General features: G+C 42.3%; 1 protein-coding gene across 2 annotated transcripts in view; it reads left to right on the top strand.

Moving 5' to 3' along the window:
- Positions 1-3,153: 3,153 nt before the first annotated feature.
- The window catches only part of GABRG3 (gamma-aminobutyric acid type A receptor subunit gamma3), a 318,970-nt gene continuing 305,104 nt past the window's right edge, over positions 3,154-17,019 (top strand). For both annotated transcript variants that reach the window (XM_032100293.1, XM_032100292.1), the window contains exons 1-2: positions 3,154-3,340; positions 6,526-6,674. In XM_032100293.1, the coding sequence (XP_031956184.1) occupies positions 3,288-3,340; positions 6,526-6,674 (202 nt within the window). In that variant the 5' untranslated portion in view covers positions 3,154-3,287. The remainder of the gene's footprint in view (positions 3,341-6,525; positions 6,675-17,019) is intronic.

Below are 17,019 nucleotides of genomic sequence, written 5' to 3'. Positions count from 1 at the left end.
GAATAAAAGCAAGTGATTATGAAGAGGAGGAGCAGAAATGACCGAGGCATGAGGCGTAATGAAGAGTGGTGCTAAAGTATCCCTTTGGCATTAACACATAGCTCACCGAGGACAACAAAAAGAAAACCTTAAACATCACGTGTTCTTTTTTCTTACAGCCTGAGGTGAAGGAGGCAATAATCAAAGAACCATATTGCTCCGATCGAGCCTTGGGGATTTCTGACACTCTGCAGGGAAAGAGGGGACACTTGTGAGGGTCTTTCTCGAGGTCTGAGTGACTCGATGGCCACATACAGCTCCGGTCACGGCGCACGGTCTCGGCGCAGGGGTAACCGAGAGCTCTGCCGCCGGCTGGAGGCAGCGCGGGATGGGGGACCCGGCCCGATCCCTCGCGCTTCCCGTCGCCGCCGCCAGAGGATCCCGCCACCGCGGCAGGATGCGGTGAGGGCGGGATGGGGCTGGCGGGCGGGGAAGGGGCGGCGCGGCGCCGGACGGAGCCGCCGCTGCAGGGAAGCCACCCCCGGCCCCCTCCCCTGCCGCCCGGGGGTCTCCGCGGAGCAGGGCCGCCGAGAGCTGGGATGCGGAGCTGGACCTGCGCTCGCCATTTCTCTTCGAAAACCGCCGCCGGGGTGTCTCTCCTCCGGGTCTTTTCTGCCACCTAGCATTTGGCTCAGTCCTGCCGCCCACCCGGGCGGTGGCAGAGGCACGGCAGCCCCAAGCCGCCCCCTCCCGCTGCCGGCAAAGCGAACTCCCCTGGCCCGGGAGAGCTCGGACCCTTCTCCGATGCTGCGGCGTCGCTCCAGCTGTTCGCGCTGCTGGGCTCCGAGGCCGGGCTAAGCTTTTATTTATTCAAATTGAGTGTGTGTGTGCATACACACATTTTTCTATATGGCCAGTGCAGGGGAGACCCCTCCTTGCGTGACGGGCGCTTCCCGTCCTTGCTTTCCAAACGCGCGGGCGCTGCGAGCTGGGACGTGGGAACCGCGACCTCGGAGCCCCAAATGGTGTTTGCACAATCAGCAGCCTTAAGGAAACCTTCAAGTGCCTGCAAGCTGTCGCCGAGCGGCGGTGCCGGAGCCCCGTGCCGCCGGGACTCACCGGCGCCTGCGGGACTTTCTCGGGTCGCTGAGAGACGGCCGCTCCCCTGTTGGCCCCATCCCCGCTCCCGCCCGCCCCACACCGCCCGTGTTCCCGCAAACTTCACATCAGCCCATCGGGGTGCTGCTTGACTGTCAGCATAGCTATTCCTGGTGAAATCCAGGCAACCCGCAAGCTTTCGCCGTCCGTTCCCTTCCTCATTTTCTCAGGTCAGCAGGCGGCCTGGATTCCACCCGCATTTCTCTGCAGGTGGCGGAAAAGAGCACAAGCCTTGTAACAATTCATTATCAGCAAGTCACGGTAACTGCAATTAGCCAAAGTAAACACGAAAGAACTGCAGTATAATCTAGTAAAGAGGCGCTTGGGGTGGATATAAAAAACCCAACAAAACCAGAAAGATTGAAAAAAAACCCCTAAAGTGAATAACTGAGAATTAATTCCCTGGCTCACAACGGATTTTCCTTAAGCTGGTTCGTTCCTTCAAAAATTAACATCGGGAACAGAACTCCCTACAGCCAACTCTTCTAGGCATCATGTAGGAGTAATTCTAAAAGCAAGATTGCATCTTCCAGCAGAATTTTTTTAATGTAATGTCACAATTAAAAACGACTCCCCCAGAGCATGGAAATTATGTCTAAGGGAAAAGGAAACAGATTTATATTCCCAAGATTTCTAATTACAGGAAAGCGGTGACTCGCTGTACCTCTGCCAGAGTTTTTTGTTTTCAAATTACCACTATGTAAGTGAAATTTTGTCATTTCCCATTTTGAAAACAAAGGGGAATATTCCAATTACCCTGATGCCCAGGGCAAAGCTCCACACACCTGAAGAGAATTGAAGTCCCTAAAAATCACATCTGTGCTGTTCCTAGTGTAGTAGTAGAAAGACAAAAGTTATCCAAACCCAAACTGTTTTTGCCCTGAATACACTTGACTGTTGTCTCATTTCCGAGTTCTCACAGCAGAAAAACCTGATTTACTCTAAAGTTCACAATATACACAGAAGTCCATATAAACTGGTCTACAGGATCGTGTAGACCTCTTCTACGTGTATACATTTTTCTGGCATACCTTGTGCATATAAATGTGTATCCATGCATTCGTACAGTGCATGCAAACTTCTGCATACATCCCCCTAGATACAGAAGCATATAGAAACACACTGCGTTGCGTTTGTGTATCTGTCCGTGTAAGTAGCCGCATCGATTACATAGATCTGCGCCTGTGTGTACATCGGGATGCCCGCCGCTCCGATCACCCCGAGACCAGCGCCCGATCCCTCTCCCTCCGTCTGAAGAGAGCATCTCCAGTTCCGGGCGGTGGGGGGGCTTTCGGCAAGTGATTGCGGGCTTTGGGCGTGAGGGCATCCCGCAAAACAGCGGGGAGATCCTTGCACCGGCCGCCCCTTCTGGGGCATCGGGCTGGTGATGTCGGGGAGAAGTCCCGGCTGCTGGCTGACTGCGGCTGCCGGGTTTGCTGCTCCCCCTCTCTTGTGTGCGTGTGTGTGCGCCCGCTGGGGCGGGGGCAGGGTTCACTTCCCGGCTCCTCCAGTTGCCGGCGAGGCGGGTACCTGTTGGGCAGGGAGCGGGGACGAGGTGCTCTCCGATGCGGGGCGGTCCCCGGCAGCGCTCCGGTGCCGCGCTGCGGGGCTGGCTGCGGGCAGGCGCTCCGCGGGGGGGGGCAGGTGCGCCCCTTCCCCCCGCCCCAGCCCGCCCCCCGCCCGGCCCGGCCCGGCCCGGCCCGCCCCGCGGCACCCGCGGCCCGGCGGGGCCCGGGCTGCTCCGCGCTGTGCACCGCCCGGGGGCACGGCCAGCGCCAGCCCGGGCAGCGAGCGAGGCCGCGCCGCTGCGCCCGGCAACTGGCTGCCAGCAAAGGGGAGCGCCGCAGCTCGGTGCCCGCTGAACACCTGTCACCCGCGGAGCCTGATTTATACCTGGCCTTGGCAGCCTCTCTGCTGGGGATTTTCCCCTCGTCCCGCTTCTTCTTTTTTTTTCTTTTCACTCTCGCCTCCCCCCTCCCTTCTCGGGGCGTTGTGGAACAGAGTGTTTTCTTCAGGGTATAAAGCTGAGAATACGGAGGAGGAGAGGCTTAGACCTTCACCTCACTGCCTCATTCTCCCTTCCATGTGAACATTCTGCAACGTTTCCTTCATCCTGCCGCACCTCTCACCTGGCCAGCGCTGTCCGGACCATGTCCACTAAGCTCCTGCCGGTTTTCTTCCTCCTCTCAGTGTTCCACGCCTGGTAAGTCTGCGCTCCCCTCGCCTCCCTCCAGCCCCTCTCCTCTCTGCACTGGGGCTGGACGGCTGAAGTCCCGTTTGCTGGAGTTTGCACAATATTCGGCACCCAGGAAGAACAGCGGGCTCTCCCCATCTCTCCCGAGCCGTGCCGGGGCTCTCTTCCCAAACACGGTTTACCCCGCTCCCATCCCGGGACCCGCCTGGCTTCGCGGTGCGCCCGGGGCGGTGGCACCGCTGCTGTCCCTTCCCGGCCCCGCGTGAAGCCGGAGGTCGCCCGTGAGGGCCCTGTCCCTGAGCCGGCCCGGCAGAAAGTTTCGCCCTCCGGCGGCTGCCGGCACCAGGTGGGACGGCGACTGGAGCTGCCCGGGCTCCCTTGGTGGCCCCGGCTTCCCTCCGCGCCACCCCCGGGGGCTCCGCGGGCGGGGCCGGCGTGAGGAGGGACAGGGTGAGTCGCGGGATGCGTGAACCCCTGGTCCCCGCCTCAGGGCTGGGAAGGGTCTCCCCGGTGGGGCTCAGGTATCCACTCTTAAGAGGCCAGAGAGGCACAGCCGGCAGCTTCAGCCCTGACCTTTTGGACTTCGGTCCTTTTGGTTGTCTGAGTCTATCGTACACCTTCACTGCATAAACCAGGCAAAGGGGTCAGCTCAGCTCCCCCCTGTAGGAACCGCCACCAACCAGGCTACAGGCATGCTCAGAGACCTTCCACTCCCCTCCCTGGCAGCCTGCCCCATACCTGAGTGGTGTCTATCTCCTAAATCCCCACAGGAGCTAGAGAATGCATAATGCCAGCCTCCACAGCAAGTGTGGAATACACCTATTGCAGGAAATACACCCTTTCCTGACAACCTCTCAGACTTTTCTAGATTTCTTCCCTTGCATTTTATGCACAGTCTCTTCTCTGTCTCCTTGCAGAATCAAAACTAGTGGCCCGTGAAGAGTTGGGGGAAGGTGTGTGCCTTTCTTCCTTCCCAGTTTAAGACTGGCTTGCCATCATTCTGTAGTTGTTTCTCTGGACTGCAGGAATATGATAGGAATTAGCAGTCACCAATAGGGTTACAGATGAAAAGTGCAACCTCAAGTACCTTGAAGGAGATTAACTGTGTAGAGGCAAGCAATGGAAGTTAAATAATAACTTCTTAAGGGAGAAAGCAAAAAAAGCTTGAAAAATATGTGTCTAGTGTATTAGTCTGATCCACTGTGAAACCTCTCCCACCTCCAATCTTAATCTAGAAGATAGGTAGGGATTTAAATGATTTGGAGGTATTTTCTAGGAAAGAAGCTGCTAGAGTGAGGGGATCTAAAAGGTCTGCCAGTCCTTAGTTAGACTCTTGTTGGTGACTTATTTAAAGCAGCATCTCCCTGAAATGGGAATCATGATACTACCTGAACTCAGTTCTCATTTACAGGTGGTAAAGTTGTGGTGGCTGCAGCAGAAAAAGACATATGATTTGTCCTTCTTTGCTATCAACAATTCAGCACCACTGCAGAGTTTCAGCTCGGAAATAGCAATCATGTATGTTTGGAGATGATGCCTCCTTTGAGAATGGTTCTGCAACAGCAGTATTAAAACACAGGGCTTGTCATGAATCTGATAAAAAAAAAACAACTCCCAAAATCCTCTTGAGTTTTTTTAATGCTCATTGGGTGAATTATAGATATAAAAAATGTTTTTAGAAAATACAGCTCAATAACAGAGAAGTAGTGGTTGTCTATTCAAAACTTCGTCTAAGTTTTCTCTACTTTTACAACTCAGTTATATGAGTTCTCTGTAGAAAATCCTCAGGGTCTAGGTTTAAAAATTATTTTTATATAGAAATTGTGCCTAGAGCAATTGCAAATTGTGAGGTCGTGTTAAGTGATTCATGGTTAATCCTTAGGGATGTATGGGCTGTAGAGCAGTTTCGGTTTAAAGTTCATTAAATTCTCAAATAGTGGTTTTTGAGCAATGTGAGAGTTGACGATGCTCTATGATGAAATTTTTATATTTGTATCAGTTTTTTTTTTATGTTCACATAGAGTGTCTATCAAGTCTTCTAGATATCTGAGGTATTTTAAAAGACACTTGTGTCATTATGGAGAAAAGGAGAAGGAGAGAAAGAAAGTTGCACTGATGTGTGTAGCACATCCTGTGAACAAGCAAGGCTGGTGCCTCTCATCCTCCACTGCTTTGTGCCTCACATAATTACTGACATTTATGTAAAAATGTTGCAAAATGACATCATATCCCCATGGCAATTGCAGGTTGAAACAACACATGATTCCTGCCATAGGTTCCACTACTGAGGTTATCTTTTCTCCTGATAACTTCATCTCAGTCTGTCATAGATTTTCTCCTGTGAGAGGCATCAAAGAGATTTGGTTTCTAAGATACCAAAAGATACATCTTCAAATCAACATTTTAAAGTCTGTGCACAAAAAGCTGCACAAATGAAATTAGTCTTATGTGAAAATAGCTCTAGCTGTGTTTTCTGGCCAAACTGTAGTTTCACCACCTTTGTATTAATATACCCTTAGAAGAAACATAATCCACCTATAAAGGAAATAAGTTGCAACTCTTGGTGTAGTACTGTTTTTTAAAAAAAGTTATTAAAGCTGCAGGAAAATTCAGATTAATTTATGCAATGTATTTGTGTGCTTGTGATAATCCATCTCAAATTTAAGGAGTGAGCTCTTAATTCTAAGCCTCATAATATATTAAACTCTGAAATTCAGGCACTGAGAATATAATAATTTATTAATAGGATAAAATGATCAGGAAGCATTAACAGATCTGAATTTTTAATACTCTTATTAGCCTTTGTGCAAGAGATGAATCAGTTGTCTTGATGTATTAATAAAATAATACTGCAGATGTTCGCTCCTTGTAAAAGTATATTGTAAACTAGTCAGAGTAGGTTCATTAAAATACAGGATATAAAATACTACTCTGTTAGCTACATTATCTCCTAGAGTATAACTTTTTGAGGAGACTTTCAGAAGACAATTTCTAAACAATTGTCAATCATGACCTATCCACAGATACTCAACAATTGTTGATGGGAACATCCTGTTGCAAAACCAGCCTAAGGCTGAGTAGATTCAAAGCCAGGGGATATACCTGAAACTTCTTCAGATGAGTGTGGAGCTTTATGCAGAATGTCATATTTTAATTATGTATAATAACATCTATTTGTTTCATTTGTTTTGCAGCTCTACAAAGGTTGAAGAGGATGAATATGAAGATGGAACAACTAACCAAAAATGGGTTTTAGCTCCAAAAACACAGGACACAGATGTGACTCTCATACTAAACAAGCTGTTGAGGGAGTATGACAAAAAGCTGCGGCCAGATATTGGAAGTAAGTACTTCTTTCTGCACAAGTGAGGATATGCTTCTGCGGGTGCAGAGAAGACATGTTGCTATATTCTGGAAGTGTGCACAAATATCTGGGAAAGTGAAGATTAAATTTTATTGGCTGAAGTTAATTTCCAAGTCAGTATTTTAAAAATGCTAATTCTCACGAGGAAATCTGGCCATAGCTTAGGGTCCTAAAATCTGGTTTGTTTGTACAGAGTTTGTGTAGGGATATGGAAGGGCTAGTTGTTAAGCATGCAGCAGATCTTTGGCAGAGGAAGGAACATACTTATCTTTTGTCATCCAGTCCATGCTGAAAATCTCACACTCTGAGAAGAGAAAAAACCCTCAGCATATTAAAAACAAAAAGTAGGACACAGCAAGAGAAGAGTGTGCACCTTTTTTCTTCAAAATATGATCATGAAAGTTAGGTTCCTTAATGCTGAGAAGAAGGCAACAGGATTTGCCTGTGTATAGGGCAACTCCAGAGATGATCTTTCACAAACCAGCAGACATCTCCAAAAGAAATCTTATAGAATCGAAGTGTCTTGTGGTCAGTAATACAACATATGAGTATAAAATTTAGAAAAGAGCCAGTAGATACCTGCATATCAAGGTACCTTGAGCTATTTTTTTTTTTGTTCTAATTTGTGTAATGAGGTTTCAAACCAGTTGTGGGGGGGGGTTGTTTTTTTTTTTTTTTGGTGTGTGATGGTTTGTTTTGTTTCTGTTGGGGATTTTTTGTTGGTTTTGTTTTTTATTTTTAATGCTCCACTTATTTTAGTTACACCCTTTTTTCCTGGTTTACACCCCTAGAGCATAATGGCAGTAGCACAACTGCTGCTCAGTTTGTTCACAGGAAGTTTATATGACAGAAATCAGAGAGAATTTTTCATTTATATTTACTGTACCTTGCATGTGCTTCAGAATGAACTGAGAATTGGTAATACTAAAAAAAAAATCACTTAATATAATTTGCTTTTCCTAAATATTTGCAGAGGTTAGAGGGAGAATTCCTAAGTAAGACTGTAAGTGAAACTTGTTTTCTAATGGCATGTGTATTCATACACTTTCTAGGTGATCCTAGTTCAGTCCTTGGATCAGTTTAGAGGGAAGTAAGAGCCATCTGTATGTATTTGTCATTACAATTATTAGTGTCTCATAGCTACACAATAATGCAACAGTTGCAGAAAAAAAGCCTATCCTGTGGTATTAAAGAAAATTGCTCTTTGGTTCTTTTTCATAGCTATTACTTTGATTTTCCATAGTATTTACAAAGATCATATTTGATAGATGTGTCTGTTTTTGTCAGAAAGTGACAATTACCTCTCTCTACTTAGATTGTCATACTGGACTTATCTATCTTTATCTGATGGAGAAGTGCTTTAATGCACTTTACCACCCATATCAACATCTGGAAGACAGTCTCAGACAAATTTTTTTATTTATTTTGTACACTGTGTCCTCAGATCATGGACTTAAGGCAGAGTGAATTACATTATGCTTATGTGGGGCAAAGTAATCATTCAAAGTCCCCATGTCAGTTGCCATAAAATCAGTACAGGTCAGACATCTCTTACATCACTGGGAAGTCATTGTTATCAAAATAATTCCTTTTGTCTCTCCACAACATTTCAGAAATCCTGTTTTAGAGAAAGGAGTCAAATTACACAGCTCCTCATATATCAAACAGATTTTACAGTTCTCAACTACATCTATTTCTATCAAGCATCTTGGTCCTAGGCCATTTTTCTCTTTGATAACAATCTGGCTATTTCAGAACTTGAGCTGAGCGTTGTTCAAATGCCACAGAAGTTAGTTCATCTCTGCTTCGGTCCCTGGTCCCTCTTTGCACCTCTCCTACCTTTGATGCAGATAAATAACATTGCCCTTTTGAAGTTGAGGAGCTGTCACATTTGGCAAGGAGAACACAAGGGGAATGCTAGAGAATCAGGCATTACATATAACTTCCCTCAATTGCTGGCTGGTGCCCCACACACAGGCACATCTTCCTTTCTGTCTGGGAGATGGTTATCCTCCAAACAGGGTGGTTGATATGTTCTGGCAACAGAGCAGTCTTCCTGCCCTGAAGGTCTCAGTATTAATACAAATACTTTAAAGCATAATACATACCAGCTAGAGCACCAGGAAAAAAAGGTAGTGAACCAGGTAACATAGAGCATACAATGAGAAAATGCATGTTTTGGAAATTGAGGAAGCACGGAATGAACCAGTAGAAGAAGCGAGAAGTAATTCTCAGAATCAAGCAGAAGTTCAGCCAGTAATGAGGGTTAAATCCAGGACTAATATACAGTCACCTACTCACTAGGGCCTTTATGTTTGCATGGTACTGCTGGGAAGCAAATTCTCTGACCCACAGGACAGGGACACTCATAATTTCATGTCACACTACTCTTCACGCAGTTTTTGAATCCTTTATTGCAAATCCACTATTTCTAACAGCTTTAGCAATTGTCCTGAGGAAATGGTCTTTGTTCTGAATGCATTCAGAAAGGCCTAGAAAATACTTTGCACTTTCAAAGGTTAGGATAGCAGGTTTTAGATCACTTGGGAAAACACTTTTGCAACCAAAAATCATAGAGAGAAGGAGAAGACTGTGGCAAATAAAACATATTGAAGTGCATGCTGGCACAGGCAGTGACTTCTCTGTGGTTTTTCATCTTTCTCAGGGCAATGATATTTTGTCTAGCTCAGGTATATATCAGTCCTACCTGGTACAGGCATATTCTGAGTGCCCTTTTGCCATTCTGTGGGCACTCACTTCTTCAGCAATCACGTCTCCTCCAAGCCAGCAGTACAGCCATCAGTAAACTGTGAGCACTTAGCTACCCTCTTTCCTCTTCTGTCACCCAAGCACATCTAAACCATTGTAAAGAGTGTGTGGGTCACTGCTGGGATGCAAAGCTAGGACTTTTTATTTTTTTTTCCTTATCCTGGCCTATACTTGGCCTCAACTTCCATGTAAATAACTGTTGCTCAGATCATATGCACAATCTACACTCAGCAGTTCAGGCATCACCTGCAAGGTTCCAAGCCAGTATTTTTAAAGAGTGGATTGAACAACCTAAATATTAGGCAAAACATTTAACCTGTGAAAGCTATTAGCAAAGTGATACCTTAACAGGACCTGTCTCAGTAAAAGGGGCCTTTGATCTTTGGAAACAAAGCAGTGTTCTACCAGCAGGGGAATGCCTGACTGCATCCCCTGTGGCCACACACTTGGCAGAGTTCTTGTCTCCATAAATATAATGGCTTTTGAGGGTTTTTATTTTATTGGTGGCATCTGGAAAGTTTCCATTATACCACAAAAAATACACGCCTTTTTGAATTGAAAAAAAAAAAAAAAGAAAGAAAAGAAAGCACTTCATACTGAACAGCTAATAACAGTGTACTGATTAGATCAAAAAGAAAAGTGTTTTATGATGGAAAGCATCTTTTCACCTATTTTTTTACCAGCTACAATTATAGATCTGAGATACTCAGGTCTGTTGCGTGGTATGAAAGGCACCAATCCTAGAAAAAAGTAAACCAATTCAGAACTATGAAGGTCTTAACATCTCTTCCATAGGCAGGTGTTCTTGTTTTGTTTCAAAGTGCTTTGAAGTGAAGACCTGTTCAATGGATATGCATCATTTTCTATGTGCAGTAAGACTTGCTACCCTGCAAATGTGCTTTTTCCCCCTTCATGTCACATTGATTTAAATCCTGACATTTAGTAGGACCAAGTTCTGGCCCTGAAATTTTACTTCCTCTTCATTAATACAATGAAAAAAGAAATATTAGGAAAACCAACAGGGCACAGAATAGAATGATGATATTTGCAGCTAGAAAATCTCAGTTTCATTTATGTTCTAGTGATAAACCAGATTTTTGAAATTGCTCTTTTTTTTTTTGATTGGCAGGTCTAAAATTTAAATCACAACAAAAAACCCACCAAACAATCAAAAGAAAACCCAACAATGAAGCAAGACACAGTTAAATTAAATGCCAAATGGCAAAACATACTTCTTTCAAAGTCAGTTTACTTTAAAGAAATCTTCCCTCTCACCTTCCTTGATGGACAGCTTAGACCACAGCAAAGTTCTGGAAAAGAAAAGCTACCTTCAGAACCCTACATGGTTTCAATTTCAACTTCATATGGAATATAATTTGTCTTAGACAGAAAATTTGTAACAAAGTGGAAGGTTTGCCAGTCACATTCCCTGAGGGAGCTTATGTGTGGAAACTAATATGCTATTTTTTTCTTTCATTGTGAAAGTTACCTTACCCATCAAAAAGTTAGTATGTGAGAGGTTTCTGAAATGTGCCATTAGTAGTGGGACGGAAAAAGTCTCACCCTAGATTAGGCTTTGAATGGCAGTGTAGTAAGGCAATTTGTACTGCATGTTTGCATCCTCTGTTTGTCAAATGTCTCGTTACATTAAGGGAGCCTCTGAACTGTATATGCTGAAGAAAACTTCTCCAGTCTGTGTTCTGAGGTGTTTTCAACACTAATGTCTGCTTTTCATTCCTTCTTCTTTTTTTTTTTTTTTCCCAATTACTTTGCAGTAACTCATGGTTTCCTCTTGGATCCTCTAAAATTATTTGATCCCTGCAGCCTCTGGTGGTCATCTGTATTTATTATGTATTTATAACCTCAAATAAATTCACTTTGGAATATTTAATATCCTGACTCCACCAGTTCTAGTTGTCCTGAGAGTCCTTCTGGTTTTCTTTACTCCTCCAGTATCTTTGTAACCATAAGCCATATTTCTGAAGATTAGAGCAATCTCAGAAACTGCTGTGCAGCTCTCACTACCCTGAGTAGGCTTGTAGAAGTGTAGCTGGTACAAATAGATGGGCTCATTTGAATCAGCAAGCACAGAAGGATAAGCTCTGTCTGATGTGCTTTACTGTGCTGCTTGGGAGCATTAACAGCAGTTCTCTTTTAAAGCAGTTAAAAGTTTTCTCTGTAACTAATTTAACCAGTTTCTCAGTGTATACAAGGAGCAAATCTGTTGGTTGATAGGGAACAACTCTGTTGCCTTTAAAGGATGTGCCCTTTTCCAGGAGCAATTCTATTGAAAATCTTGAGTTCTGAAGCAGTATCACAACCTTTCTCCTGTCTGACCTGCTTTCCTACCATGCCACAAAGAAAGGAACCCGAAGTGCACCACAGGTGATTACCACAGAGGCTATCAAGTTATTTTTGCCAGCTGCTGATTGCCACACCTGATCCTCTTTAAATTAACTCCAGCTAGGTTTCCCCATATGTGGTGACAGAGGGTTGCATATTGCCTGACAGATCAAAATATTTTCCAGATCGTAGAAAGCTGTGAAGTGTCATGCAAGGTCAAATTACTACTTTCTGCTGTAAGTCTTTTTTATGCTGGCCTGCAAGACAGTGTCAGGCATATTTTAACATAAAGTAGTGAGATAGACATTCATTGCTTCAGGACTGATCATAGATAGTTGTACCTGGAAAGCCAACTTGTGTGTAAAGGTAGAGCACATGGGAAGGAGTGATGGGGTAAATTCTGTTTGTATGACAGCAGCGCTCCAGAGGGGAAAGCCATAGTCCTGGATCCAACTTCTGTAGTACTGGGCACTGCAGAAGATTGTAGAGATTAGTCTAATTTAGATTTATATGGAAGAATAAACTTGAATAACCTGTTGTTGAGGACACAGAGTGCTGTGGCTGAGACCTAGTTAGGAAACAGGGCTGAATAAAGTGAATAAAAAATCATAACTTAAAAGACAGGACTGCTTTCATTGTTCTCACTGATACTTCTCTTTTTCTTCTTTTTTGGTGGGGTAGAAGTGGATTGTCTTCATTTCAGAGACTTTTGTTCTGGTTTAGCCATCTAACTAGAAATCCTCAAGAAGAGGAATATTCCTGAGGAAAGGGTTGCTGTTCAATGAAAATGAGAACGCGATCTCTGTTCTAGGTGGGATGATAGAAGGGATTTCTTCTGATTCTGCAGGAGTTCTAATTCTCTACCATTTTCAGGAACTGATCCTTTCTTTTGCAGCGTTGGACATGTTGCAAGTTAGGGGTAAACTACTCTATGAACACTCCAAAATGCCCGTTTGAGATGTTTGTGATACGTTTGAGTTTTGAAAGATTACATAAACAAATAGGTTGTTTGCACATAGTCTTTGTTTGGTGCTGGTCCAGTGCATTAAACATAGACTCCTTCAAAATCTAGCGTGGGAGCAGCTCTGATTAGGACAGGATCTTGACAATGAGCTTTCTTCATGCCTGAACTCTGCTCTTCTAATCACTTAATCATGGACTGAGTGCAGGGGAATTTCTGACTTGGCTATCTGACCTGCTTTGGTTCACAGCTTTTCAACCCTCAGGGGAAACATCCTACTTTTTATTCATCCTTTTCCCAGGTAAAATTTTAATGTGTCATACTGAAAGTATAAGTAATGAAATTTTAGTCCAATGCAATGAGCCTGAAGGCCTCCAATTTAATGTTTCTGCTTAAAAATCTCAAAAAACACCAAGCAACCCAGCTTCATTTTTCCAATTATTAAAGAGTTTTGGTTATTTTCCTTTTTCGTTCCTTTTTTTTTGTTGTTGTTTGTTTAGATCACTTGATTTAAGTCAAACACTGGAAAGCAATGCTTTAATTTAAAATTTCCAGTACTTCAATGTATAGAAATATTTTAGTATTCAAACACTGTTTTTCTGAATTTAGCCCATAATTTACTGCCAATAATTTATCCCAGGTAATACAGTTCTTTGCATACATAAAATGCTCCTTTGTGTAATTTCTAAGAAGCCACTTGTATCTTTGCAATATTTATGTCTTGTGTGCAGTCTGTTGGGTTGAAAAAAAGTACTTCTTGTGTGTTGGAGGAAGAGGCCTTTTACCCAATTACTGAACAGCAAGCTCCCTTAAAATACAACCTTCTCTTTGTGAATGTAAATAATTAATGTACACAGATAACTTTTATTTAGAGTTTTATTTCCTGACAGTGATTTTTTGCTGAAATGGCTTGATACATACAGAGATAGAATATTTTTCTTGAATAGCATTGTAGGTAGGAAAGTTTGGTTGACAGTTAATGTTTGCCAAACTTAATCTTAACTGTCACACACAAAACTAAATATAGAAGCTGCTAGTTCTTATTCTCTCTTCTTTTCTATAGCTTCACAATCATATTTTTTAATCTGAGAGGATCTTGGGAGTATAGCATACAAACTTTCTGGATGCCACTGAGTTGAAAGTTAGGTAAGAGTCAGGGAAAGCCTGAGGTACGAATTACATAAGAAAATCCTTTTCTTCTCTCCCCTTCCTTCTCAGATTACCCAGACTATTCTGGCATTAAAGAGGTTTCTTAGCAAGTATTTGTAAACTGCAAAGATGTTCAGTGTTACAGTTGCCATTTTGAGGTCATGGCACAAACTAATTGTTCTGTCATCTTTAAACAGGGACATATTATGTTCTGCACATATTATTTTAAATATTGTTGCTCATTTTTGCATCTGTATAGTTTTCTTATGACCGTTATTGTTCATCCAGACCTTGTTTGCTAGCTTGCTAGACTTTGCAGAAACAAATTCTATTATTGTTCAGTCTTATGATATCCCACAGGAACTCTCCCCACTGATGAATATAAGTAAAACAAAAATTGAAACTGTAGGGATTGATTGAAAAACAAGCCTAACCATTAAGATCTAGAGTTTTCATTCTACAACATAATACTTGAAAAATTACAGCTTGTGCATTAGGGAATGGTAAATGAAGGATGAAAGTACTGAAGATTGATTGATAGTGATGGTGGGAAATGAAGAATAAAAGTGATTTGTAGTTAATTGAGGGAGTCCATTTATGTGCACACTGTCATTCACACTCCTGGACGAAGTGACAACCAAACCCAGCATGGGGAAAAATACTGTTTTCAGAGGACTGTGTTCTCATCCTGGTACTGCTTTAATCCAAACTTTCTTTCTTTTGATTTTCATTTGCAGTTCTGTTTTGGTAGTTTGAACCTAAAACATAGGGATGACATTTCTGTCAGAGTTTCTGTATCTGTAGCAAGTGGAGGGCTTTGACATCTATCTATTTTCAAGTTCATTCTCTTCCATGCAGGAAGAATGAGGGTTCTTAATTTTCCTCACTTATATCTTCATAGCATCATAGAAGAGAATCATAGAATAATTTAGGTTGGAAAATATTCTTAAATTTTTGAGTCCAGCCCTTAACCTAACACTGCTAAATCCACCAATAAAGCATGTCCTTAAGTGCCACATCCACTCATCTTTTAAAAACCTTCAGGGATGGTGACATAACACTTCCTGTTACCAGGTCTTTCTTCAAATGTGGTAATTTGTTGTTAAATGGAGATGTTTTAGCATATTTTTTTTTTAATAGGAATATCTAGGTATACATTGCCTATAAGGTCATGTAGGAAAATAGGAATAGTCATTATCACTAATGCAAAGTAAAAATTAACACTATAATCACTACTATTACAGTTACCAATAACTGTGTAATGATTTATTACAGCTTTGTCCCAATTTAAAAATAACAATTTATGTGGTAATGAAAGAATGTAGAATATAATTTTAGAGCAATATCAAAAAAAAATCTCATTATTGCAGAGCCAGTCTTGTTCAGAAGTCTTGTGAAATTTGGGCCAAATTCAAATGGCTGTGTAGTTCTGGAACAGAGATCATATTGTGTTTTTTATGTGGTTGTGTGCCTTCTAAAAATCTAGTTCTAGTTACTTTGCTTCTCTAAATGTGTATGTATTGATCTATAACATTTTTTACCACTCTTGTGTTGGGTAAAACCAGAATAAACCTGGGAGTTGGTTGAACAATGTAAGAAAGATTAACTCTCGGCAAAAAAAAAATTTATTTCAAAATATATGAGAGCTCAGTAAGATATACTCTGTTTAATTGAGCTTGTAAAAAATATTTCTCAAGATTAAAATTTAAAAAATATTTCTAAATATTTATGATTTGTGCAGGAACATTAGTGCTGTTTGGACTGACTTCAAATGTGGAGGAAGCTTTCTGAAGGAAGAAAAGTGTTTTCATTCATTAAATAAGCGTCAGTTCTGAATAGTGGAGATCTATCAAAAATTAAGAAATATTTTAAAAAGACAGGATAATTTAGAGTAGTAAATAAGCATAATAAAATAACAGGAACTTTTTTCAGATTTTTTTCCCTACATGACATGAAATTGTATAACCTTCCCTCTTTTGATTTACTCAAGGGTCTTTTAAAATTGTCCTGATTTCTGTTGAGCTTTTTATACACACGATCAACTCACATATATCCAACAGTAACATCTTAATGGATTTTAATCCACGATTAAAATGGATTCAAACTCAGGTACTGGTTTTTTCACCAGTGTAAATCCATAAATCTGGACTAGATGAATCCTATAGTTGTCCTGAATGTGTATTTAGGATGAGGGCATTATTCTAGCTGTTTCTGTGTCTCGTTGTGCCGACAAAGCTTTGCCCTGTCTAGGTGTTCCCCTGTCTTTGTAAGTGAGCTTTGGAGGCAGTGTTGAGCTCCTGACTCCCGTGGCCAGAAGTTTTGAACTGTCTGAAGTTTGTAGGCACTACTTGTTGGTAGTGTCTTTGCAATGTGATAGTTACAAAGCTGACTGGAATATAAACTCTGTCTGTCTCAAAGCAGGGCATTTGGATCAGATGGCCTTAGTTTTGTTTAAAAATGTTTTGACTGGTTTTGTAAATCCCCTCCTTGAATAAAACCAGAACGTTTGAAGATTAAATGACTGTGATAAGCAGCTATCTTACCTTAGGTAGCACTGTGTAGCAGTGTAACACTGCTTACACATGATGTTCTTACATTGTCTTTTAGGGAAAGTTACTACCATATAGTAGGTAATAACTCAGAGAACTTTGAGAAGGCTGGTACGTTTGTTGACAACCTTTAATTGCTCTCTTGCATGTTGTATACACATGGTTCTGCCAGTAATTTTTCTAAGTTTCTGACAGCTCTTTAGAAATATCTTGGGTTTATGCTAATATCAAAACAGTACTGAAGCTGAGTATCCATTTTTAATCTTATAGTCAGCTTTTAGTGAGGTATTAACATTTCTGTTGTTCTGTCAACAACACTGTGAGGACTTTTGTAATGAAAGAAAAAAAGCTCCATCTGCAGCTCGACAACTCCATGTGTGGCTTGAATTCCTTCATGAACTGAGTGTTCACAAATGCATGCAGTATACAAAAACCTGAGCAGGCATTGAAATTGAAGAATCACAGAATGGTTGGAAGGGAACACCGTGGGTCATCTGGTCCAACCTTCCTGATACTGTAGCTATTTACGTCTTTCCATGAAACTCAGTTTATT

The sequence above is a fragment of the Corvus moneduloides genome, chromosome 2 (genome assembly GCF_009650955.1).
Source record: "Corvus moneduloides isolate bCorMon1 chromosome 2, bCorMon1.pri, whole genome shotgun sequence".
Lineage (NCBI taxonomy): Eukaryota > Metazoa > Chordata > Aves > Passeriformes > Corvidae > Corvus > Corvus moneduloides.
Note: the sequence above shows the minus strand (reverse complement) of the source record. Positions and strands in the feature narration are given on the sequence as shown.